The following is a 27,178-nucleotide window of genomic DNA, read 5'->3' on the forward strand; positions in this document are numbered from 1 at the left end:
TCCACCCAAAATGCTGCTGCTAATGCAGAAATGCTTTTTTCCAGAGGGCAGATTGAGGCAGGAGTGGCTCTCCCCAGCACAGCTAACACTGTTAAGGGGGCAAACATCTGTTCCATCTGCAGTGGCAGCAGGCAAACAGCTTCTAGCAGCACCTGAAACTTCCCAAAGCTGCAGCAGATCTGAACCCAGCAGAGGTGCTGGTGGCTCTGAGCCTGGCTGTGCCCTGTGTATGCAGCAGGGGCTGTCCCACCAGCCCTGGGAGAATGAACTGGGCAGAGCTGCAGATCTCAGCCCCCCAGAGACCCACCCTGCCACGGGCAGACAGTCAAACAGGGAGCCTGGTGCCCATGTCAGACACATGATGGCTTCTGCAGCACCCAGAGCAGCACCAGGACCTGCCGTGGCCGCTGGATTAATTCCCAGATAAGCTGTGCTGGGAACAAAACCAGCCCCCCACAACGAGGTCTGTGCTCTGCCTGCTGCTCACAGGCAGGCTGGGAGGGATGGACAGGCAGGATCTGCTCAGTAAACATGGCCTTAGGTTCCAGTGCATGATAAGGGAACATAAGGAATAAAAATAGGTAGAGAGCCCTCAGGTGAAGGGAGAAAAGTGAACATTAAACCTGTTTGTGAAAATGCTTTTGCTGTAAAATTATCACTTTCGAGCACATTGGCAGCAGTTTGTTCAGCAAAAATCTCCAGCAACCTTAAGGAATTGACAATTTTTGGAAAGATAATTAAACAAGAGGTCAAAACATGTCTTGGGAAGCAGGATGGAAATTACTTAGCCTTGATGCTTGAGAACAGCCTTGAGACAAGTTTATACAGCATCCTTCTGGGCACTTTGAGCTTTCCTTTTCCCATTCCGGTGGCTCCTGTCCATCCCTCCCCAGGCCAGCCACAAACAGTGGAGGCTGACCGAGGAGCAAAGAGGAGAATGGGGAAGAAGAACCAGCACAGGGGGAAAACCTGCAGTCACACTTCTGTAACTACTCATTAATTAGTCCTGCTACCCTAAGATATCATTGGAGTCACTGAAAGCATTATACTACTGGGGATGGTGGTGCATTTTGGACACCATTTGGAGGCCTCAAGGCTGGGCATTGTGGTTCTACATGGAAGTGAAACAATCCAACACCCTTCTATATTGCAGAGAAATCTACATGTAGCACACCAAGCTACCAAGCCACAGGTGAGCCCTCACATTTGTCATATTCCCAAGGAAGAGTCAGCTTTCCCCTGCAACAGAGACACAGATCACAGCTTTGATCTCGACGGGAAGGACTGCATGAGAGATGCTCCCTTGACAGTGAATGCTGAGGGCTGAGGAGGGAGCATGGGCAGCAGGCAGGGAGTGCTCTGTGCCAAACGGGCTGAGGCAGCCCCAGAACCTCTCCCATGCTGTTGGAAAAACCCTTTTTTTGACCCAGAGATGGGGCTCCTGAGAGTAATTTTAAAGACTTTGATTCCATTTTCAGTCTCATGAGAAGGGTGAGACAGTACAGATATTACCATTCACACCATCACAATCAGAAGCCAAACTATTTCCTAATTACAATACATTGTAAGTGTTTTATGGCCTATCAGCTTTTGCAGCACAATACTGTTAATGCTTCTAAACCAAACATCCATTAAAATACCCTATGTGGGTCTTGCTTTGTGGTTCTGTTTCTCAAAAATATCTCATCTATTTGCAAGGGCATCATTTGGAACTCTTCTAGTTCCGTTTCTCTCTCAGCAATGTCTGTCCTATTCCATGGCCTTTCTCAGTCACACACCTTACCTCAGAGTTTGCAGACAGATGGACAAGGCTGTGTGAGCCTTCAGTCAGGCTTTGGGGATTCTCCACAAATCCATTTCCCACACTGTGCTCCCCAGGCCCCTCCGGCAGCCCCAATCTCAGCTCACTGGTTCTGCCAGTCAGAGAGGGAGGCAGGAACCCCAGCCTCTGCAGGGCAGCGCAGGAGAAGGGTGTTATGCCAAGAAAAGCAGGCAGGATGATTCAGAGTTGCTTTTAAACTACAGGCTTCCTTCAAAGTGCCAGCCATCTGCAGTCACACGGGCAGCAAAACAAGCGCCTAGGGGAGACAACTCAGTTTCTTTACTAAATGAAGTGGAAGAGGCACCTTACTCACTCTCACCCGCTCTAATTGCTGCTGTTTTCATCAACTTTCAGGCCTGAATGTTGAATAAGAAATAGACTTCCTATTTCAAAAACATCTTTGGTTCTTCAGTCAGTGCAAAGACAACGCGATACAGGAAAATAATCTAAAGCTTTGATGGGGCAGATTGCTGAAGATGCTGATTGCCTCTCACAGAGACCACAGGGCAGGATGGGTTTGTGTCTCCAGGACACTGCTGAAAACACACCATTTCCCCCAGACTGTTACATTTCAGGTGTTCAGGCAGATTAGTGGGACTAATTCGGAGGGGTCTTGGGACTCTTCCCCTGGCGTGGGCAAACTAATTGCTGTGAAGGAATTGCTTGGAAGCTCTGACCTAAAACTGCACAGCAGGAGCCACAGGTCACCCCAATGCATCATTTTTTAATTCCACATCAATGCTAAATGCATCTAGAATTCTGCAGCAATGGTACTTGACCATGACCTCTGTTATTGTCCCAGTGACCATTCACTCATATTTCTTGAGTGAAGAGGCTTCTTTTCAACTTCCAGGATGTGATTAGAGCTTTATCTGCTATATTGAAAGGGCTCCCCTTACAACCTTTTGTTCCAAACGCGGAGAGTTCAGACTTGCCTTGGTTAACACAAAACTGTTATTTTAATATCTAAGCAAATTGCTCAGGTTTCTCACAACAAGGCATGTTAATGAATCCTGCTATTATTTTTGTAGACGTTCCTAGAGGGGGCCCTGATTAACGCCAAAGCTTTTTGAACTGCTGGCCTAGACAGACTCATCATACAGCAATTATTGCAGAGAGGCTCTGTTCCCTCTCCAAGGGCTATGTGATCAAGGACCTCACTCACATGTTGGCTGTAGGCAAACTCGTATTCAGTATTTTTTCCCAGTGGCCATCCTTTGCCCTCTCTCCCTGTGGCACTGCCCTGGTTTGTGGGCTGGGGTCTCCTGCCAGTGCTATTTCCAGTCAGCTGATTTGCATCATGCAAAGGGAGAAGAGGTGAGATTTGGAGAGAACCCGCTCTGCCAGCAGCTGACAACGGTCGTTTTGAGGATCATTAGTTAGACAATTTTGAATCCCTCTAACACACACTTTATTCATTTTTGTGTTCTCTGGTTACTTAATATGAAGGGCTCTGAGATACAAAATTATCTGTCTTGCCGAAGTCTATATATATTCTGCTGTACCAACCCAAGTGTTTTCCTCAACTAAACTTGTAAATTCACCTCAAAATATGACACTGAGCTCCTTCAAATAGATTACATTTCCCTTAACCCACAAAGGGAGGAAGGAAGGAATTTTTTCCTTCTATAATTCACTACTCAATCTAATTCTTTGATTTGATTTCTTTCAGATAACATAAACAATCCATAAAATTTGTGATTCTCTGCATACATTCAAAACCCAGCAGGTTCAGTCACTGTTCTATTTGCATTAGCTTGAAGCATAAACACCAAAGACTTAAAAGAATCTCTATTCGGAGCAGGTAAAAAAAAAAAAGGCAGAGAAAGAAAACAGCAACAAAAATAACTCCTTCCCTCTGCATCCTAATGGAAACCTAAATTAATTTTTATTTTAAGGCACTGGTTGTTTTCTGCTGTTAAGTGTACCACGGAGGGTATAGGACAGAAGACTACAGAGATCTGACATATTCTATGTAATGGAAAAGAGAGAAATGTTTGAGGCTCTTGACAGATTATTCACACATTTAAGCACCAGCAGAACCAAGATGCATCAAATTTTCAGGATGGGAAAAACAATGGCTCCTTTTCAGAAGGGCTTGTTTCAGTTCAAAGTTTCCTCCCATCTGCAATAATTAACCAGCAATGAGATGGATCATGTAATTCAGATTGTACTGAACATTTGCATCTCCTCAGGTGTGTAAAAAAGTGCTCCAGGAAGACCTCTCCTAGAATGAATCTTTTATCAGACTCTGATGGTGTTTCTGCTCCTAGAGGTGAATCAGCAACCAGCTCAGCTCACCAAGCCTTTATTCCTACAGCTGAGGAGCAAAGGCCTGAAGGACATGCAATCAGCTCCTCTTAAAGATCAAAAGTAAGAGACTGAGGTGCTCTGGGGCTTCGGCAAAATCAAAGAGCTGTGTTCCCATTTTTGCCTCATTCCACGTGTCGCCTGCAAGGACTTGGACCACTGCTCCAGCTGGGAGTGGGTCTTTCCACCCAAAAAACTCTTCCCTTAATGGCCACAGGGCAGTAGCCTAGATAAACCTTGCACTTTGTGATCAGAGGTACAGCTTTGGCCCCTTCCACCCCAGTCCCAGGTTGCCTGCTGTCCCCTCCAGTTGCTTTTAGCAGGTTTTCCTGTAAAGCTTTTTTTAACTACTTTTTCCTCACCTTACCCTCAGGTGAGGAACCTGCCTTTAAATCCTAGCTCCTGTTTATTTATCACCACTTTATACTGCTCTTAAATCATTGTTCCCTTCTTCCTGTAGGACACAAAAATTGGATTTAAAAAAGCCAAACAACAACAAATACCCCAACAAGATCTCATCTCAGTCTTGTAGAATGTCTCCAACCTGCAAGCTACGCACACACTGGCAAGACATAGATTTGCTCTTTTCTGTAGCTAGGTATCTTGTAACTTTTAAGAGGAAATGAGAAGGCAAAACTGAATGGACATGAAAAATAAAGATCTGTGCCAGCTCATCTTGCTTAGGCTTCTACAGAGCCTGTGCTGGGGAAAAGGTGTTACTCAGATTTAACTCTGAATAAATTTCCTTCTGGGATGGCTCAAACTCCTTCTCCAGATAAAGACAAAGCTTCCTTCATCCCAGGCATGATGGTGGTGGTGACTTTGCAGGAAGCTGCCTGCAGAGGAAATCCACAGCCAGATCTTTCCCCATTGGAGCACACAGGGAGAGGTGAAAGACAGGACTGGGAAGGTGGGGAGGCTGTCTGCAGGAGTGCTAAGGCTGTCTGACTGGGAGCAAGTACAATCCCAGTAAAAATCCCAGTGGTATTTAAAGCCCTCAGAGGTGGGATGTGATACATGAACCTCAGGGCTACAGAAGGTTTCCCACAATGAAATTCTTTCCCAAATTAGTCCACTTCTGGTATACTTTAGCTTCAGTGGCACACATCGCAAATTTTTTGTCTATGATGACTTTGTCACTGTTCAGAGCAAAAATGAAGGCACAAATGGCATTTAGAACTTTCACCAGACAGATTAGAAACATTAATTAAAACACATTTGATTTCAGGCACGATAATTTGTTTTCCTTCACTCTGCCATCAGCAATTAGCTGCCACCTTATCTTTTCCATGAAGACTGACTGCAGCAGCCCTTCCAGCAGAGGGTTCAGTCCCCAGAATCCAGGGTCTTCTGGCACCAGAGAGGAGGGAGCTGGGCCCCTCAGATGGGAGGAAGGCATGACTTCACGAGCTGAAATAGCAGATTTTGGAGAGGGGCCATAGTGCCATTTGAAATCCTATTCAATAATCACATCTTGCTTCTGTTCACTACTGTGTAGAGAACTCTTCGAAAATTTTAAAGCTTTTTTTAAGAAAGAAAAAAAAAAAAATTAAAGGTATTTGGGGAGAAAAAGTTTCCTCGGATTTCCCAAACCTTAAGTTGTTGTCCTCTGAGATTACAGCAGGCTCTTTCCTACCCAGCTAAAGGGAAGAAAAAGATCCTAAAATAGAACAATAAGCCACTAAAGGTCCCACATCTACAAATGATGAGCATGAAGCACATGAAGAACTCAATGTGGGGAACAACTTGGTGGATCTGCCCAGAGAAATTCCAGCACTGCCCTAACAGGGGCAAGCCATGAGAAAGAACCACAAAAATTTTTAAGGCAAAAGAAGTTTAAAGGAGGAAACAAACCCAAACCTTATTTCTGGCTGTACTACAGAGAAGACAAAAGTGCTCGTCATTTTTCCAAACACTGTAATCTGAAGTGGCATTTTCTGTTCGTTTTTAATCAAATGGATTGTTTCCCTCCTTAGAATGGTGCTGAGCCTTTTAACATTGCTGCAGAGCCAAGACACTGCTAATAAATATTTAAAGTCTCAGTGCTTTAAGTGAAAGGGAGGATTTGTTGGATAATATTTCATTTCCCTTAAACTGTTTATTCACCATTAAAATTGAAAATTTTAATTTTATGGGGATTGCTCAGAGAGCTGACGTTCAGACATTTCCACAAAAAACTCCAGAGTCAGGAAGGCACTCTATAAATAACCACCTTGGAAATAAACTTCTGCGAATTGGACATAACTCAGATGAGATTTTCAGGTGTGCTGTAAATTACCCACAGCCAGGGCATAGGCCAAAAATATTTACCAGCATTGAGCTTCATTCCTCATATTTACCTGGCAGCAGTGTTTTAGACCTGGAGCAGAGAATACAGAGGCCTGAGGGTCAGTTTTGCTCTCCTCCAGACCTGGGGGGTTATTTATTTTACGTATTCCTGTGCTGACAGAGCACAGTTTTGCCTTGCACTATGATCAGAGTGCAAATGATTAAATCCAGGAAGAACTCTGGTGCCTGCTTTGCACCAGAGAATGAAACACTCCCCTGCAAAGGGCCATGACAGATCTTGCCATCAGCAGGGAGGTGCCTGCTGTACCCCAGTGAAAATCACCCTCTGAAGCTCCCCTGGGTACCCAGCTGCCATCCTCCCTGAACTTTCAAAGCACTGCCCAAGCAGTGCAGGGGAGTTTGGCTGCCTCTCATGGTGAATTTGGCTGCAAATGATTCTTCATAGCAGAGCTCTGCTGGCTCTGAGAACTGGCAAGTCAGAGTGTCCATTAGTGAACACTGCTAGCAGGAACTGTACTCCAGGGCACTGGGTCAGGGAACAGAAGAGAAAACCCAAGTAGGTCACATTCACTAAAAACACCAATTCATTCTCAACTGTTCATCATATCACACACCTCTGACAGGCCAGGGATGTCAGGGGAAAAACTGCAGTGTCTCCCTCCGGAACCAGAGCTGTGGGCTCATTCATCACCTGTGTGGATGTGAGTGGACAGTGGAGACTGTGGAGTCCCTCTCTCTGGATTTCCACTATCACTGCCTCTTGCAGCAGGTCCAAGAGCCCTGGGAGGGCTCTCAGCATCTCCAGCTGCCTCTGAAGTCCATCAGCTGGAAGGGATGTTCTAAGACCACATTTATTAAGCAGTGAACAAGCTTTGAGTGCCACTGCTTCGAGTACTTGTGACTTAGGGAGCTTAGGTTGGTGGTGTCAATTAGGGATGCACAGCTTAGAAATATCCCTCTCTCTCTCCTCTGCACATCCTCCCCTTGAATTTTAGTGCTGATATCACAGACAGTCCTGTTCCTAAAGGACAAGAAGGCAAATTATAAAGAGCAGGATAAAAGGGAGGTGGGAAAAGTGAATAGGACACAAGCATGCTCTGAGACAAGAAGATAAAAACTACAGATGAAATATGATTAAGGCAAAGAAAAGGAACAAGGGAATAGCCACAAATGTTGACTTAGAAAATGGGCAGAACAAGAACACTGGAAGTTTTTACTTTAAGCTCAGTATTAGGTGCAAGAGCTGTGGCTATGGTGGGTTTGGATGTGCTGGTTTCGACTCATTTCGCCCCAGAGTGAACTACTCAAAAACAAAGTTTGATGTATAATGTGATCTGTCAACTGAGGCTGCTTCTCTAGGTAACAGAAAATGAGAGAAAGAGAGAGACACCTCCCTCCTCCAGCAATAGGCATCAGAGCAAGGCTCATTGAATCCTCCCCTGTCAGTGAAGAAGGAATCAGGCTCAGCTGGATGCAAGGCTGGGGCAGGACAAGCCTGAATCTCACACACGTGCCTGGCCTGACAGGGGTTGTGTCATCTCGTGCCAAGACACAGCAGTCAGCCAGATTTTCAGCTTATAGTTAATTCAGGTCTTGCTCTGTACACTGATGTTTGAGCCTGGTGATCTACCTGACCCATCAAAACCTGCAAGAGTTGAGGTTTTTTTCGTTGCTTTATCCAGAGTTTGAAGTGGAGATGGTGAATTCTAAATTTAGAATGGCTTCAGCAGCACACTGTGTCTACCCAAGGTTGCACTCTGCTTTCTGAAAAGATGATGACCAAACCAAATCCAGATTTTCTTTTAATCTGGCCTATTTTAAATCAAACTGCAAAGAAAGATACTGAAGCTGCTACTGTGAAACGTGCTGCTCCATGAATTAGTAATTGTGTTTATCTTCTACATTGGGGATTTTTTGCCTGTGTTGCTGTTTTCTTACTGCCACTCAATGTGAGGAGCTTTTATTTGAATGAGAGTATTTCAAAGCACTTTTACACTCATGTAGAGTCAGGCACTTATTTACTTTCTGACAGTTATTTACTTCCTGTAAATATTTCAGAGCCACAGGACCTCCCAGATGAAAGCAGAGTTTGTTCTGTGCTCCTGTTCAGGAGTCTAATTAAAAACAGAATAAAATGGGAGGGATGGAGCTGTGTGCTAACCGCAGTGGATGGATCTAGAGGGAATCCAGCAAGGGAGCCTTTTCTTGGCACAATTATTGAATCATAAAAGCAGAGGAAAAGTGCCCAACTCAGATCTGAAAGCCCTGAGATTGATAAGGAGAGGAGAGGCTTTGAGAGATGGCAGAGCCAACAGTGCTCCTGCACGGACTCTGTTGCCAGCACTGAAAGGCTGATCCTCGATGCTGTTTCCCGGAGCCCAGACGCCTCCTTTGGCCTAAATCTCCTCCTGCAGCAGCGGTGTCCCGGTGTGCCTGTCATCCCACCAGCCCAGAAGCACGGCGAGGAGGGCTCCTAAAGCCCACCTGGAAAAGTCAGGGCATAGCCTCACCTGGGCCAGGTGGCTGCTGCCTCTGATGGCCAAACACACCTGAGTGTCTCTGGGGCTAGGGGACTTTTACCAGGGCTGGTACTTTCTCCAGGACGTTAATCATTACAGCAGTGACAGCACTGTGAGGGGCCCCATGGCTGTGCTGCCTTCAGATTTGCATAATTTGCATAATTTCCCACAATCAGAGATGCAGAAAAAGCTAGCGACTCCAAAGAAATCACATACAGAGTAAGGAAAAAAAAAAAAAAAAAGATCAAGCATTACTTCACCTGTTTTGGTGGGGATTTTTTTGTGGGTTTTTTGTTTATTTGTTTGTTTGTTTTGTTGTTGTTGTTGTTTTGGTTTTTTTGTAGAAATAGCTTGTTTGCTCTTGGTTAAGGGAAGATTATTTACCACAGCTGTCTAGCGGGTAAGGGCAAATTGCTTCAGGTTTTGAGTGAGGATTTTTCACTTAAATGAGTGTATTTGGAGACAAGGGGGATTATGAACAATCCTGTAACAAGATCCTCAAGCCATCAGGCTGTTTAACATTATTGATCAGTGCAGCCAGAGCACATTTTAAACAAATATCTATCAGATTAAAATGGAGATAGATTTCTGGTCCTGACTTCTCAGAAGCTTCAGTTCACTTGTCAGCAGAGAGCTCCTCTGAAGGAGAGGCAGCCCCCAGGTCAGAGGAGTGACCCTGCCAGGAAAAAGCTGCCCTGCAGCCCTGCCAGCTCCCTCTGCCCTGGGCACAGGCACAGCAATCATGTGTGGGATGCCTCCATTCCAACAAAAAAGGGGGTATTTCAATAAAAAAGCCCAAACCACATCAAACCAGAAGGGACATCTCCTCACAGCTCAATGCTACTGCAAGCCTATTTAATAGGAAGGAACATCACTTGAGTGTTATTTTAAACACTCTTCTTTTGAGAACATTGAACACTAAGTCAAAATACATCCAGATCTGATCGATGTCACCCACCTAAACAACAAAGCTTTCATCTCCAAAGGGCCCATGCTGGGGATCACAATTCTGAGGATTTGTTTGCAAAATAAATGAAAAGAAGCACTTTGCTTTCAAATTAGTACCCCAGAAGTTGACAGGAATAGTAAACAATTGAAACTCTTTGTATTAATAGCCATGTTTATTCTAATGATGTTGGCATTCTCTGTGAAGATTAATTGGCAATAATGTTGCAAAAACTATTACACGTGAAATATGCATCATAAACCTAAAATAATTTGACTGACCTATGTTCTAAACTAAAATATTTACAGTAATGAGATTCTAATTATCCTTTGTTATGGCAGGCCATTCTCTGCACTCCTCTTTATTGATAGGAGATGTATTGTTTCAGCATTTTAGCTCAATTTATTTTCTCACATTTGCATTTCCTTATGCACAGAAAATGAGAGGCGATCATTACCTTCTTCACTTTGCATTCAATTTACATCAACAGTGCATTACCTCATCCTAACTCATTTATCAACCACAGAAATTTGATAACAAAAGCTACTGTCAGTGATGAATAAAGATCATTTTAAACGGAGCAAGAAGAAACAAGATGAATTATAGGTTTCAGGACCTTTTGTTTGCTCAAGAAAGGGAAGATAGAGGATTTTTTCCACCTAGACAAGACAGACCTCACGAGGCTGCAACTCATATTCAGCCTGTCCTCTTCACCAGCAGCTGCTGGGTCTGTGTTGCACGCAGAAGTAACTCCAAACACCATGAACCAGAAATGTCTTCACCCCTTGCCTCACAAAGGAATACTCCTAATTTTCTGGGCTGGGTGCACAGAATTTATAGTTCATGAGCTCGAGCGAAAGCTTTAACACCCACCCAGGGGCCATTGTAGCCTCAGAGAAATTAATGGAGCTGCAGCCTGGGAGACAGCAGCACATGCAGCAGGGCACATCCCCATCCCTGTGGATGGCGTTTGCCAGCTGGTGAGCACCCCCAGTGCCACGGAACACACCATGGGATTCCCATGGTAGAACATCCAGCTGGCTTTGCTGGGCACTGGAACATCTGGGGACCTTAAATTCAAGGGTTACCCAGAGTCAGTAAACAAGCACTTGCACTTTGGAACTATTGACTGAGCTCCGCCGCCCGAACCAGCTGTCAGCAAGAGGTGTGGGCACTGGGGAGAAGATGGCAAATATCCCCCTCATACTCTCCATATGTCTGCTGGGAACTTGTCTGGGTGGTGAAAATACAGGTGAGTTCATTTAAAACTGAGCAAACCCTTCACTTTTGGGTACAGGGTGTTACAGACACTGGCAAAGGGACAGTTTGTCACTTGGTAGCGCGACAGCTTGTGTAGTCTTGTGGGAGACAACAGCTCCGAGGCATTGCTGCATTTTATAGCTCCTCTTTAAAGCTCTGGCTCTTTTCTGGGGGAAGGAAATAATAGCTTTTATGCTGATTTTATACAGCATGTGTCACAGGATTAATTTTAAGAATGGAATTTTTCTTATGTTTTTTGCATCTTTAAGCTTTCAGAGCTCGATTCAGCCATTTTAGAAGGCACACACAGAAGGGGGAAAGGGCAGAGCGCTGCTGGTGGAGTGACAGTCACACCTCCTTGTGTGCCATCACTTTGTCCTGGAGAACAAACAAGTGCTCATCTCCATAAAACACTCATTGGACTTGCCACTGTGAGGATTGTTTAAAGCCAAACCCAGTGTGATTTTAACAAAGACTGTAGGATGCAGCCAAAGCTGGAGACAAGATAGAGCAGTTGATGGATGTGGGCAATCACACACAGTAATGCAGGCTGTTGCTTGATTTATCTGTAGCAGCAACAGTTCCAGCAGAGGCTGGTTCACATCCAGTGTGAGCTCCTGTTTGCTGCAAGGCTGCCCTCTCTTCTTTCATTCAAACATTGCTGGAAACAGGTTAAAAAAAAAAAAAAAAAAAAGTTCTTTCCAAAATGTTTGCTCAGCAATGAAAAGAGAGTGGAACCTTGTATTTTTTCCACCACCCACCAAGGTGTACCCCCTATAAAATAGAGTGGACAGGACAGGTGTGCCCTGCCAGCACCGATTCCAGGGACTGTGTCACTCCCTCAGATTCTGGTTCAGATGTTGAATAAATGTTGTGTGAGTGTATTCTCTGTGTGAGAATGGTTTCCAGCCCGGTGAGTGCCATTCCTGTCACCCCACAGGGCCTGCATCTTTCAGTCCAAATCAAGTTTTGCTTGTAAAAGCAGCATGTGGGATCTGTAAACAAGGGAGAAAGCCTAGAGGGATCTGAAGGGAGGTAAAGCTGCATTCATTAAAATGAGTTCTCTCCATTAAACGGGTTAATTGTGGCAGGTGCCTGGCACATGCCACCTGAGGGAGGAGCTGAAGGAGCATTTTCAGTCTCTTGCAGAGACACCTGTCAGTGAAGGGGCTCCTTCCACAGAGGGTGGTGGCCTGGTGTGAACCAACTAACTTGCCTGGGGCTTATGAGAGCTTCACTAACCCTTCTTCTGCAGGCTCAGCAAGGCTGGGCTCTGCTCTGGGTCTGGCTGTGAGAAGGGATGAGTGGCTGGTGCTTGATCCTCGGTGTCCCCTCTCCCTGCCTGGCCAAGCTCACGCTGTCCCTAACTCTCAGTGGGGACAGTCCAACACTGCCCTGAGCCCTTCCCCAGAGGAGGGTCTGTGTCCCGGGTGGCCACCACGGCTCTGAGAGCTGCTCTACCTTGCCATCTGGTGACAAAAAGGGACCTGCTGGGCATGCTGCGGGATGATGGAGAGAGAGGAGAGGCTGGGCAAGTGAAGCAGGGACATTCCCTGGGTGAATTATGTATTTTAGTGAGGTGAAGAAGAACCCTCAGCAGAGCTGGGTCAGGAGCAAACCCTGCCAGGGCTGCCACAGGACAGCCACTGCTGCTGGGACAATGGCCCTGCCGAGACAACACCCATGGTAGCACCATGACTGCCCCTCACCAGGCAGCCTCCACGGCAGGGCTGGTGGCCACTGTGGCCATCCCACCCACACTGGGGTCCCTGCAGTGCCAGCAGCTCTTGCTGGCAGAGTGAGTAAGGCCCAGGAGTGGCTCAGGGGTGAGTAAGGCTCATGTCACTCCTCCTGCCTGCAGGAGATGCTAGGACCCAGGGCCATGGGTGAGCATGAGGAGCAGGGAGAGGAGGAAATGCCCCTTGCTTCCAAGGGCCACAGCTGCTTGCAGAGGCTTTCACAGCCCACACGGGCAGACGAAGCAGGACAATTTCTGTGTCCAAAGAAGACCTCACCAAGCAGCAGCACGAAAAAGCCTATTATTTTCCCCTTTCAAACAGCTTATTCCAGTCTGTGCATCTGTGATGGGAGATTCTCACACCATCTGCTTTAGGGTATTTTAAGCATCAAACTTCAGCACTCCCAATCTCCCTCTTGCCATCAGTCATTTCTGCTTATTGACTATTTTGACATTTGGCTCTGCAGATTTGATCCTTCGGATTGTGCTTAAGTTGGGCAATAAAGAGAGCTCAGGTCCACAATAACAGTCCTGAAATGTCTCTGGCCACGGGGCAGTGGGGGGTGCCCACCTGGAAAGGGCTTGTTTTTTTTGGAGAACAGAGCCCTGACAGCCCATCCCAGCTGCTCCAGCCCAGCCCCTGTTCCTGTCCCAATTTCAGTGTTCATTGAGAACAAAGAGGCAAGCTCCGTTCTGCAGAGGCAAAAGCGAGCCAACTCCAACAGGCTGGAAGAGGTTATTCCTGGGAACCTCGAGAGGGAATGCATAGAAGAAAAATGCAGCTATGAAGAAGCCCGAGAAGTGTTTGAAAATGAAGAGAAAACGGTGAGTATTTATGCTGCTGTGAAATGGCAGCACCTTGTTCCCTCCAGCCCACAGCTCTCCACCCTTCAGGTGGGGCACAGAGGAGCAAGAGGAGCAAGGAGAAAGCCTACAGGGCCAAGGGCAGCATCTAGCATGGTTAATTCTCATTTGTGCTCCATCGCTTGGGCTGGGGAACTGCTTTAGAGGCCTTATCCGTCACCACTGGGATGACAGCGGTGGTGGTTTCCCTGCAAGTCTTTTCCTTCAGCTTTGGAGCCACCCAGGTACTACTTCAGTCAGACAACACCCAGAAATTAGAAAACAAAGGAAACTTTTTCTTTTTTCCCTTTGCAGATGCAGTTTTGGCAAACATACGTTGGTAAGAGCTGCTTTCTTCATGTTCTAATGCTTAATATTCCCCTCTCAATGCACAAAGACCTGATGTTACTGTAATAGATGTATTTCAGCAGAAAATACAGAAACTGTACTGACAGAGCCAGTCTGAGCCTTGCACTCCAAATTCTGCAGTGCCCAGCCTGGGTCTGTCCCGTTGGTATAGAAATGGCAATCCAAAAACCAACCAACCAACCAACCAAACAAACATCTTACCATTTTATTTGTTCAAGCAGGGTTTTTCTGAACAAATTTCAAAAACCTCACAGAACAAAACAAGTCCAGGCAGACTGCTGGATCTCACTGAGCCCAGGGCACCCTCTGGGCTTCAGTTTCAGCTGTGTCACAGAGTAAAATACCACAGCAGTAATTAACACCCCTTCAGCAAACAGCGAATGCTCTGTTCTCAAGCAGAGATCTCCAGATAAGGCACAGCCTTGTGAAGGCACAGCACGAATCCCTAGAAATGCCATATTAAAGTGGAGACTCAACATGATCATTGCAAACAGCTGTTTGCAATTCACACCCTTACTTCACTGTTTTCTTTCCACATCTACTTCTTCCTTTTCAGCCTCCATCCCCAATGACTCCTTGGTCCCTTAACAAAAAGATTTCAATGCCCACTACACCATCTGAAACTAATTTTAAGGACATTTTAATAAATGAACTGTTTTGTAGATTGGCAAAGTGCCCAGAACATCTCACTAAAAAGCCTTAAATAATTCAGATTACTCAGTTCAGACTTTAAAATAAAAACATTACATTTGCATTGTAGGGCTGTGTTCTGAAAAAAACAACTGATGAAACTCAACACTGCATTTGATTCCCTGCCACTGTAACAAATTAGCTTATCAAAAATAAGGAATGCCATCTATTCCTCTGTCATCTGAGGTGCCTGGTTTGCTGTTCAGGGTGCAAGCTGCTATTCCCAGCGTGCAGCCCACGGGAGCTCACCCTTGCACAGCACCTGAGCCCCAGCTGCCCTCACCAGGCAGCAACAACAGCTGCAATCCTCACCCTACCTGCAAACCTCCACACCAGGACTCAGACAAGCCCAAACCATTCTGTTCCTGTTTGCATTTTGCGTTCCAGCCCATTCCTGAAAACCCCATTGACTGCCACACTGTGCTGCCACTTTGCAGGACACAAACAGAGCAAGGCCTTGCCCTTTCTCCATGCCTTGACACAAACATTTCAAAGGGCATCCCCTGTCACTTAACATCACTGATTACTTTTCCAGAATATTTGATCACAAATTTCACAATGGTGAATATTTTCATTAAAGCCTCAGGTCCTCAGCTGGAGGCAGCTGTGAAAATAAAAGCCCTGGCACATAAGCAAAAATCTAGACCAGGAAATAGTAGTACAGGACTGAGAAAGAAAGAGCAGCATGAAGGTTCTCAATCGTAACACACAGACGTGGACAGACCCAAACTTTCACAGAACAGTGTTAGTGTTAAAACAACCCAGGATACTTAAAGCACTCTTGAGGTGGCAAACCTAAACTTGTCTAATTTGGCCAAGACATGAGGTGCTGCTGAGGTGTTCCATGAAGGTGACTGAGGAGGGGTTCTGCTGAAAGGAGTAGAATTCACCCACGGGGGCAGGGATTGCAGTGGGACTCCAGTAAAGCTCTGCTGCTGCTTTGCCCCCGTGCTGACATGGTCTGTTGCACACCTGGCTGCCAGGATCTGGCTTCTCTCCATGACAAAGAAAGAGGCTGTGCTGCCTCGTTTGGTTTTGCACAGTGGGGCTGCAGTGCGTGGGTGGGCACCAGGCGTGGAGGAGCCTCGTGTTTTTAACTGCCCTGTCTTCTCTCCAAGATGGGGACCAATGCAACCCAAACCCGTGCAAAAATGGAGCCGTTTGCAAGGATGAAATCAATTCCTACGTGTGCTGGTGCCCAGCTGGGTACGAAGGCAAGAACTGTGAGATAGGTACGTACAGGGCTCCTCCAGGGCCATGCTGCTCTGCTGGAAACCCCATGACAAACGTGGGGTCAGAGCCCCTCTTGAGGGCTGTTGGAGACACGTGGTGCTTTGTTGTGGGGCACTGCAGGCAGGTGTAAATTCAGCCTGTTGGCACTGGGGATGGCAGGGGGACGTGCCTGGGGATACAGTAGTGGATATTCCCGGCCCCAGTGCAGCCCCAGCTCCCTCTCTGCTGAGCACCTGCTCTAAGGGAGGGCTCAGTGGAGACTCAGGCTCAAGGTCTTGTGTTCAGCTGTGGCTGCCAGGGCAAATGTTGACACAGAGCCCTTCCTTTATGTCCCAGCACAAGCCTTTCCGGACTGCTCAATCAGGGACGCCCTGCTCACCTGCTGAAAGGAGAATTTCCCACTGATTCCCCATGGAACCACCATTCTCCCATTCCCCTTTCCCTTTCTCATGCCAGGCTGAGCAGCAGGTGCTGGGCAGGGCAGGATTATCCTGACTTTCTCTCAATGACACTCTGCTTAATTCATAATTATAATTATCAGCAGCAACCTTGATTCTGGAGGCAAATAAAAGGCAAATATTTTCCTGATGGGTTGAGGAGTTTATGAAAACCAAACAGCTGATAATTTAAGCAAGAGGGATATTCAGCTCTTATAATATAATCAGGGGCTGTGCAACTCGCATAATGTGCTAGACTCACTGCACTAATAAAAGATTCTCTTTCTAGTTGTATTTCTGCTCTGGCAAGAGAGGAGTGTACGTTAAAAAGAGCATTTCAAAGTTGCATCAAATTTAAATAGTCTCATTGCAGATTTCTTGGGGAAGTGAGGAGCAAAAATAGAGCTGGAAGTGAGGCGTGAAGAAGAGCTCTGCAAAAATAGTAAATGATGGCATTAAAATGGCTACAGGAAGGGAGGTGTCCTTGAGGAAGTAGGAGTGGAGTTAATCTGCTGTGAAGTTATTTGAAAACTCACTGAGAATTGCAAAGGCCTCTGCAGATTTGTAGTTTCCCACCTCCAAGGTGTTCCCACCACAGAGGAGTGAGGGTGGGGTGGGAAAAGACAGGTGCAAGTCAGGGAAATCTCTCTCTGCCTCAGACTGGGACTTGTTTCATCACACATCCTGCTGAAATGGGTCTTCAAGCCAGGCTGTGCCGACTGGTTGGTACATCAGGGAGAACATAAGGCTTGTCTTGAAGTTTAGAGCCCAGCAATAATCCCAGTACAAAGCCCTGCTTGGGTGCAGGGTTTGCTCCAATCTGACACAGGGTGTTCTCCCCCACTGCCAAAAGCACGAAAGTGGGGAAATCACGTGTCTTGTTACCAAATATTTGCAGGAGCCTTTTAGGGTCAGGCTGCCATATTTCAGCCAGCACGCAGCTGCTGGAGGCAGGAGGCTGTGCCAGGGCTCTGTGGGGCTCTATATGCTCCTCAACCTGCCTGCTCACTTCATTATAAACAGGGATGGGATTGTTCTTCTTCCCCATCTCCTTGCAAATAATCATCTGTTTTCCATAGTCTGGATCAACCACAGGGAGGTCACTGAGCCCAAACCCCCAAGTCTCAACAAATCTCTGACCAGTTCTGTTTCCAAAGAACTCTCACAGTTTCATTTTAATTTCTTTCAGACTTCACTTGTGCTATTAAAAATGGAGGCTGCAAGCACTTTTGCAGTCATCAGCCCCCACAGAAGGTTGTCTGTTCCTGTGCTGCTGGCTATAAACTGCATAAAGATGGGAAGTCCTGCGAGCCTACAGGTTAACTTTTAAACTGTTTTTAAGAGATTTGGGTTAAAGTTTTCAAGGCTTTGTCCTGGATTTAGTTATGTGAATTTCATACATGCAATATCCTGATGGAAACCTTGTTGCTTGCTTTCCTGCTTAGCAAAGGTAGAGCCCGACCCTAGTTTCCCAAGGGCGAATGTGGGGTATGGCTGGAAGGGTTCAGTGTAAACATCCCTTTTTTAGTCCAGGTGGGTGAGTGGAGAGAGAGGACAGTTGTCCAGGGATTTGTTCAAAGGCAAATGCTCGTTTCAGATGGCTGCTCAGACAGGCTCCAGCCATCTTACAGTTCTAAATATACATCACAAATTTTCTGAAGGCAGAAAGGTGATGTTCAGCTACACCAGCACCCAGCCAGGGCTCACTCCCGTGTTCTTCCAGGAGGAGTTAATAATTAATTACTGATTCTGCACTGAGGATGCTCTGAGCTTTTCACAACCAAAGAAGATTTTACTCACTGTAAATCCTCCTGGTGGTCTATTTCATGGCTGGTCATGACCCAGTGCCTTATAATTACCTGAGTTTGGCGGGTACAAATGAAGCTTTGTGCTGGCGCTGTCCTTCCAGCAATGTGTATCTGCAGAGTCCCTCAATGAGAACTGCCTCTGGCTTAGCTATTGTATTGGGTGGGGTGGAGGGAACATGCAGTGCTTGAGGCTGCAGCTTCACAAAGGGCTAAGGAATAGCTGGTTCTTGTTGTGTTCCCCAGCTTTACTCTGCTCCTAGACCATCATAATACCTATAACTGCACTGACACATGCAGACCCAACCCACCATAGCACTGCCCAAATTAATTGGGCATGAACATCTCAGAAACACACCTGGCAGAGAAGAGATTGAGCAGATATATATTCTGTCATCTAAAGTCAGGTTAACATTTGATGCTCTCATATTTCTAACACCTGACTGCAGCGGGTTTGCACACCCAAGCTTGCATGCAGGTACCTGCACAGGGGAGCTCTGTCAGCTGCAGCAAGGAGCACTGACCTCCTGAAAGTGCTGGCTGTCAACAATCAGTTTAGGAAGAAGTATCTTAGGTTGGGAATGCTGTTAACAAAGGATCTCACCAAGGGCTCAGGCCTGTGTTGCCCAACACGCTGTATCACTTTCATTGGACCAAAAAGGTTTACAGCTAGCAAGAAATCCATCTTTCAGGTTGGGTGATTGCCCTTCCTGCAAAAGCTTAGCTTTTGTTGTCTCTGAAACCTTAATTTCACGGGCTAGGCTTTCAGGTACCACTTTCCATCACTCAGCACTCAACTGAGTCCTGTTCTTAAAGTGAACTGTTTAAAAATAAAGGACGAAGTCTCAGTAGGCCACACACACATCTGATTTTACATTAATGTTTGTTTGCTCAGTGCTTCTGAAAGCTTTTCAGATGAAAGACAATGCCTGGTGCTATTTACTATTTTGACTGGCACTACCAGCAGGAATTCGGCACACACTGCGTGGGAGAGAAATGGGAAGAGCTTGTCTGAAACGAGCCTACAGATGAGATCTTCATTAACAAAGAAAATATACAACTCTAGGAAGAGTTTATTAATGTTTTCCTCACCTTGGTGCCAAGCAGGATTATCTGTACAATTGGCAGAGGTTATTTCCTGCCCTCTCCCAGCTGGCTGTTGATTGTTCTGGAGTCACTGCTGTAGGAATGCCGGCCAAGCGCCCGGCTGCCCAGCATGGGATTCCCAGGTATGCAGCACACATCCTGGCAAGAGCAGGCACAGCTGCCCCGGCCCCTCAGGCATGCTCAACACAAACTTTTTTCACTTTTAAAGCTGTTCAGATGTCATTTCCAAAGCCCAGAAACAATCTATGCTTTTGTTACTTTTATGTATCACTCTCACTGTGGCTCCAGGCACAGGAATGTGGGCACAGGGTACACGTGGTCAGCCCACAGACCTGTGCTGGCCTCAAACCGTGCTGAAGTGAGGCAGCATTTCCCTCCTCGCCTGCCCCTTTGGTCACCAAAACTCGGTGTGACACAGCCAGTGACAGCTGTGACTGTTCCTCTCCCAGTGCCATATCCCTGCGGGAGGATCACGGCTCCTGAAGCCAAGAGGAAGCTCACCCGATCCATGAACACCTTTGAGCACTGGAACATCACCGCTGACGACCCTGACGATGGCCCTGACGAGGTGCTGGACAACACCACGGAAACCAGCACTGCTGCCACCACCAGGATCACACCTGTGCTCAGGACGGGCACCCGCGTCGTCGGCGGGTCAGACAGCATGAAAGGAGAGGTGCCCTGGCAGGTACAGCTCTTTCTGCAAACCTTCTCTAACCCCAGCAGTCACTCACTCTGTGAATACAGGATCATCTTACTTTTAAATACCCAAAGCCTGTCTCTGAGGTTAGACTGGAAATAGTCTCGAGCCTAACAGGAACACAGCTTATTTCCATACACAGTTTTCTGCCTGCTTCACTGTTGTGAAACATCAACAAAAGCTGCCTGCATGAGGCTCTCCTCTGGTAAAGAAAGCCAGAAGTCAGAGCCACAGCAGCTTTACCTGTGGTACAAAGCGTTGAGCTTCAGCAACAGATTGCCCAGTATCCATGAATGTACCAAAAGTAAGCTGAAGGCTAAGGGGAGTTTTTTCAAGGAGCAATGCAACTCATTTTATAGCTCCATCGGTTTCAGCAGATCATAGAATCATCCAGCAGTTTGGGCTGGAAGGGAAGGATCAGCTACTTAAAGATCAGCTACTTCCAACCTCCTGCTGTGACCAGGGCCACCTTCCACTGGTCCAGGCTTACACAAACCTGAGTGTGATTTCCCCCTGCTCCCACAGGTTCTGCTGGTGAACAGCGATGGCTTGGGCTTCTGCGGCGCATCCATCATCAACGAGAAGTGGGTGGTGACAGCAGCACACTGCCTGAAGCCAGAATACATCCACAACCTCACGGCTGTGGCAGGTGGGCACCTGGGCAGCAGGGGAGGGACACAGGGCTGAGCAAGGCTCAGGACAGGGCACTGTGACCACGGTGAAGGGCAGCAGCGGGACAGGAGCTGCTCTGGGGCCTGACACGAGCCCTGAGGGGTCTGACACGAGGTTCTGTGGGGTCTGACATGAGTTTCTGTGGGGTCTGACACGAGGTTCTGTGGGGTTTGACACGAGCTCTGTGGGGTCTGACACGAGGTTCTTTGGGGTCTGACACGAGCTCTGTGGGGTCTCACACAGGTTCTGTGGGGTCTGACACAAGTTCTGTGGGGCCTGACATGAGTTTCTCTGGGGTCTCACACGAGCCCTGTGGGGTTTGACACGAGTTTTGTGGGGTCTGACACGAGCTGCTGTGGAGCCTGACACGAAGTTCTGTGGGGTCTCACACAAGCCCTGTGGGGTCTGACCAGAGCTGCTGTGGGTCTGACACGACGTTTTGTGGGGTTTGACATGAGTTTCTGTGGGGTCTGACACGAGTTTTGTGGGGTCTGACACGAGTTTTGTGGGGTCTGACACGAGTTTCTGTGGGGTCTGACATGAGTTTCTGTGGGGCCTGACATGAGTTTTGTGGGGTCTGACACGAGTTTTGTGGGGTCTGACACGAGTTTCTGTGGGGTCTGACATGAGTTTCTGTGGGGCCTGACACGAGTTTTGTGGGGTCTGACACGAGTTTTGTGGGGTCTGACACGAGTTTCTGTGGGGTCTGACATGAGTTTCTGTGGGGCCTGACACGAGGTTCTGTGGGGTCTGAGAAGAGTTTCTGTGGGGTCTCACATGAGCCCTGTGGGGCCTGACACGAGGTTCTGTGAGGTCCCACACGAGTTTCTGTGGGGCCTGACACGAGTTCTGTGGGGTCTGACATGAGTTTCTGTGGGGTCTGACACGAGCCCTGTAGGGTCTGACATGAGTTTCTGTGGGGTCTGACACGAGCCCTGAGGGGTCTGACACAAGCCCTGTGGGACACGGAGGCCCCAGCCGAAGTCGCAGCAGTCCATCAGCCCGTCCTCTGCCAGGAGCAGCGAGCTGTGTCTGCCTTGGTCCCAAAGCCGCAGATCAACCTGGCCGTGGGCGAGCTCACCTCCGCCACAGGCTCACCCAGGCAGCTTTAAAGCGCGGTGGAAGAGGCATTCCCCTCCCCTATGCTTCTTTGCTTCTCCACTCCCTCCCCTGAACCACATTTTCAGGTCCTCAGCAATAGCAACCATCTCTGACGTTAGAAAACCCCCCTGAACGGCTCCCCCGCGTTTGTCTTGCGTGTGCGCTGCAGAAAGGCGCTGGGAGGGGGCCGGCATTCCCGCTCCGCCCGGAAGAAGCCGTGCCCGAGCCCGCCGGCCCCGCTCCCCTCAGGCACGGCCGGGCCCCGCCGCTGCTCTGAGGCGGTGCTGCGCTCCGGAGAGCCCGGCACAGCCGGCACCAGCCCCGCAGCTGCGGCCAGACGCCGCCCTCGCCCTGGGGCTGCGGGATTGAGGCCGCCAAAAGGCGTCCTGCTCTCCCAGCCTCCAGCGCCGGCGGGCGGCCCCGGCTGCGGCCCCTTCGCCGGGCTGCCAGCACGGAGCACTCGCCCTTCCCTCTCCCTACCTGTTACACAAGGCGGGGAAGGTGACAGGCTGCCGGCACCTCGGCCACAGCGGCTGTGGGCAGCCGAGCCTCGGGCGCCACAGGGGCTCGGGGGATCTGTGGGCATCGGGCACGGCATTGTGCCCCACTGCGCCCCATCCCGCCCCGTGGCTCTGGGGGTTCCGAAAGGGAAGTTTCGCTAATACGTTATTGATTTTAAACCAAGATTTTTTCTCATCAGTGAGTTCTGCCCCCTTTGCTGCCGGGGCGACATGCCCTTACATCTCTCTGGGAGTGCTAAATCCCCCAGACAGCCACACTGCTGCTGACTCTGGCAAAAACATCTGCATCTTCGTTGCCTGAGTGGGCGATGTGTGCCCGGTGTCACGCCTGGGTTGTGCCGGGGTGTGAGGTGTGGGGCAGCCTGCAGCTGCCCTTGACACGGAGGCCTCAGCCTGGGCAGGAGCAGCCTGAGGGCTCAGCCCTTGGCGCCATCCCACTGGAATCACAGCGGGATGGCACCACCAGGGCACAGCCCCCGGCCCTGCCATCGAGGGGTGCAGCCCCGGTCACGTTTGTCCCTGCAGGTGAACACGATGTCAGGACCGACGACCACACGGAGCAGAGGCGTAAGGTGGTGAGGGTGCTCCCGCACCCCATGTACAACGCCTCCGTCAACGAGTACCACAACGACATCGCCCTGCTGGAGCTGGACCAGCCGCTCACCTTCAACAGCTACGTCACCCCCATCTGCCTGGGCAGCCAAGAGTTCACCAACACTCTGCTGAAGCAAGGCGTGGGCACGGTCAGCGGCTGGGGCAAGACGCTTTTCCGCGGCCGCAAGGCCACCACCCTCCAGGTGCTCAAGGTGCCCTTTGTTGACCGGCCCACCTGCCTCAAGAGCACCTCCACCACCATCCTGAAGAACATGTTCTGTGCAGGCTTCCCGTCTGGGGGCAGGGACACCTGCGAGGGGGACAGCGGGGGGCCCTACACCACGGAGATTGAGGGCACCTGGTTTCTCACAGGCATCACCAGCTGGGGAGAGGAATGTGCCCTGCCTGGAAAATACGGCATCTACACCAGGGTCTCCAAGTATGTGAAGTGGATAAAGCACACCACGAGGCTCCCCTGAACCCGGGGAGTGCTGTGCACCATGCTGGGAGGATGGAACCGGGGAGCTGGAGAGGGACCACAGCAATCTCCGTGGTCTTGAGATGGCATTGCGTTTCAATAAACATTTCCAAATTAAATAACTTGTACTCTTGAAAGGCAAAAGTTGAGAGAATGAAATGAAAACTCAGTAATAAGGCAATAAAAAGCTCTTTTAAAGACCCATGTCTGCATTTCTGAATGCACTGGTGCTGCTGTGGTGATGTCAGTCCCCAAATCTCAAATGCAGAGGTTGGTGGATCAGCGGGGGAATGGCTCACACATGTCCCAGGCCAGTGTGCCACAGCATTGCCCACAGCAGTGTGGGCAAAGGAAGCCCAAGAGGCACTGGTGCCACAGCAGCATCCCAGGAGCAGGAGCCCATGAGGGAGGTGAACACACACAGCAGTGCACCCACAGTGCTCCCAAACAGATGTTTTTACATCAGTCAGGCTGAGGAACATCAGGGGCAGCAGCCATGGTCATCAGCACAGAGCTGGCTCCAGCAGTGCTGCCCAGTGCTGGAAGAAAGGGCAGGCTGGGGACACCCTGATCCTGCTGGGATGGGTGCAGGAGAGGCTGGGGACACCCTGATCCTGCTGGGATGGGGGCAGGGGAGCTTGGGGACATCCTGACCCTGCTGGGATGGGTGCAGGGGAGCTTGGGGACACCCTGATCCTGCTGGGATGGGTGCAGGAGAGGCTGGGGACACCCTGATCCTGCTGGGATGGGTGCAGGGGAGCTTGGGGACATCCTGACCCTGCTGGGATGGGGGCAGGGGAGCTTGGGGACACCCTGATCCTGCTGGGATGGGTGCAGGAGAGGCTGGGGACACCCTGAGCCAGGGCAGGGTGTCAGCAGCTCCTTGTTCAGCCTTCAGGTGCCTCTCCCACTTTCACTGCCACTGCATCCAGCAGGAAGGTAATTGGGTCATCTGCCACTGCTTACCTTAAAATCAAAATGCATGTAAGGAGGTTCTAAGTTGTTCCATGGAAATGAAATAAAACAAACACTGTGAGCAAATTTTTTTCTCTAGAATTATAACAGATGCATCTTTGAAGAGAATTGCATATTCTCAGATGGATTTATTTAACAAGTTTTTAATCTTTAAATATAGATTTAACACATTTTTACAGGTACATATACAATATAGTTCATTTAAACTTGCAGTCAGAGAAAATTCTCTACTGTAATTTATACATATACATGAAGAGCCTAGTTCAACAGCATACTCAGGGGAACATACCATGTCGTGTGCAAAGTTTCAAATGTTAAAAACCTCAGACTGTACATTCAGATCTGCGGAACTTATCAACCTCATAAATTAATAAAAGCTTAGATTTAAAACTATGGAAGACAAAGAAGATTAAAATCATTTAATATGCAATGTGTGCTATGTTTCAGACAAATATTTACAGTTGTACCTCAAAATGTGTATTGTTACCACAAGAATCGTTACCACTATAAACAGCCCCAACAGTAACTTAAGACACTCCTACTTTCCCACTTAATTAGTGCATTGTGATTGATTTGGAAGTAGATAAGAAGAATCCCCAATGGCTTAAAGCCTGTGCACTGTGATTGCCAGCGGCTGAAGGACAGCAGGATCCTGCTGGGTCTGTGGTGTCGCTCAGTCCAGACTCAGCTGGTCCCAGCTTTGAGGGTGCCCAAGGGTCACCCCCAGTCCTGGAGACCCAGAGTGGAGAAACCCACCACGGGGTGGGGAACCCCAGGCAACCACGGCCAGAGAGCAGCTCAACAACTCCTCCACACAGAAATGGTCACGAAACAAACCCACTGTGTTTAAACTTAACTCAGGACTGTGCCTAAGGACCAGTTCACAAGTATAAGTCAGATCATAAAGGTCCCCATGGTTTAGCCCATGGTATAAACATTTCATTTGGCTGAGACAGAGTAAATTCACTACTGCATGCACACTATTAACCCTGCTCTCCACACACTCAGGTGCTCTTTGCACACATCTGCTTAAAAGTTCAAATCACCTGTACCTACCTATGTTCTACAAAAGCAAAACTAGACAAAGAAACACAAAATTAAATTATGAGTCTTCAACATTCTTTTTCCTTTCTCAAAAATTCAATAGATTCATTATTGTTAAAGATGCTGGAAAAGTCTTATCACAAGAACATCCTTAGTGCAAACATGGACATTTAGCTTGGATTTATGGCACGTGTTCCAAAAGTACATACATTAATGTAAACTTCAACACTTGCTAGATACAGGCTTCAGCCCTGGGACGCTTTGGGACCCTAAGAGATTGGTGACAACCCTGAGTTGTCAGTTTGACCTGATCCAGACCTCACTGAAATCAAGGAGGCTGACTGAAATGGGCTGGAGTCAGACCCTAAGTGCAAAAAGAGGATCTTTAGTTTTATTGCATCCTCACACGTGAGTCAGCCAGATGATGCTCTTACAGAACATTACATTCACGTAGCTGAAGCAGATATTTAAGAAAAATCCACCCATAAAATCAATTAAGCAGGACATACAGCTTCTTTGTTTGGGTTTGGTGGTTTGGTTTTTTTTTTCTTTTTTAGTTTACCAAAACTCAACTCTTGTTTGCAACTTCAACAGTTGTCAGCTAATAAGTAGGCAAAACCTACTTCAACCTGTAGAGGAAATTTCAAGCATCTAAACAAAGTGTCAGGAAACTGTAGTGTACTTCTCTGATGAAACATGATGTATGTCATGGAAAAACCGCAGGAAAAATTAATAAAATACCATAATTTCCACAGGCGAAAAAAAACAAAGAGCAGAGAATGGCTTCCTTTATGAGCATGAGAAGCTGCTTAGGACCCCAGTCCCACTCAGTGCAGATGGAGCTGTGGAGGTCTGTGAATGTGATGAATAGTACAGGACAACTCCAACTACTGTGCTATTTCTCTGTAACACTTAGTTGAAAGCTTCCAAAGAGCATCGAAAATAGGATGCTGCTAGTTCACCCTTAATTCAAGGGGAACTAAACTTTCTCGTGTTACACAGGGCAGCATCTATAAAGTAATGGAGAATGATGTTAATATTAAAGCATCTTATTCCAAGAAATACATTGTTCCCTGTAATCATGTAACATTTGTATAACAGAAAAAAAAAATGCACTCCTGCATTTCTCCCTAAAAGCTGAACTCCCACTGGCTTCAGTGAGAGCCTTGACTAAGGCAGGACCACAGGGTTTGACTCATTTCAATCATCTATCACTTCATTATCACAGCAAGGCCAGCTGATATCTTCTCTAGGCTCCTTATTTTGTCAGGCTGGAAATGGTTTTCTGGCGTTACTAAATAGCTGTTCTGTGAAGCTGGCTGGCACCGCAGGTCGTAGGAGGAGACCCTGCTTTATGTTTCAAAGGCCAAAAAGAAATCAGCATTGCCTCTAAGGGACCCTGTACGGACACAAAAGCCTGTGGCTGCAATCATTAAAGTGCGTGAGGGACAGTGCAAACAGCTGTGCTGCAGCTGCAAACTGCGAGTGTGAGCCACAACGTGGACAAAGCTTGCACATTTCAGCCAACATGCTTACAGCAGCCTGCAAAAGCTCAAGCCACAGATAATAAATACCCTGATCAGGCAGATGGAAGCCACAAAAGGGGATGATCCCCAGCGTCCTGTCCAGAGGGGCACAGAACAATCCCCAGTGCCCTGTCCAGAGGGGCATAGAACATGCAAGCTGGGTCCTTCAGGCACTGCCAGTGGGGGGAAACCTTTGCTC

At 48.0% G+C, this 27,178-nt stretch overlaps 2 protein-coding genes across 2 annotated transcripts in view; one reads left to right on the forward strand and one right to left on the reverse strand.

Annotated features, from left to right (window-relative positions):
• Positions 1–11,021: 11,021 nt before the first annotated feature.
• On the forward strand, positions 11,022–23,634 carry F9 (coagulation factor IX). The gene is made up of 8 exons (XM_066338697.1): positions 11,022–11,138; positions 13,546–13,709; positions 14,043–14,067; positions 15,905–16,018; positions 17,646–17,774; positions 19,818–20,056; positions 20,594–20,717; positions 22,888–23,634. The coding sequence occupies exons 1-8, from the start codon at positions 11,072–11,074 to the stop codon at positions 23,433–23,435; spliced, it is 1,410 nt and encodes a 469-aa protein (XP_066194794.1). The 5' UTR covers positions 11,022–11,071; the 3' UTR covers positions 23,436–23,634.
• A 2,349-nt stretch (positions 23,635–25,983) lies between these two features.
• MCF2 (MCF.2 cell line derived transforming sequence) overlaps positions 25,984–27,178 on the reverse strand; it is a 53,343-nt gene continuing 52,148 nt past the window's right edge. The window contains exon 30 of the mRNA XM_066339440.1: positions 25,984–26,463. Coding sequence (XP_066195537.1) covers positions 26,423–26,463 — 41 coding nt within the window. The 3' untranslated portion in view covers positions 25,984–26,422. The remainder of the gene's footprint in view (positions 26,464–27,178) is intronic.

Source organism: Sylvia atricapilla, chromosome Z (genome assembly GCF_009819655.1).
Source record: "Sylvia atricapilla isolate bSylAtr1 chromosome Z, bSylAtr1.pri, whole genome shotgun sequence".
NCBI classification, from domain to species: domain Eukaryota; kingdom Metazoa; phylum Chordata; class Aves; order Passeriformes; family Sylviidae; genus Sylvia; species Sylvia atricapilla.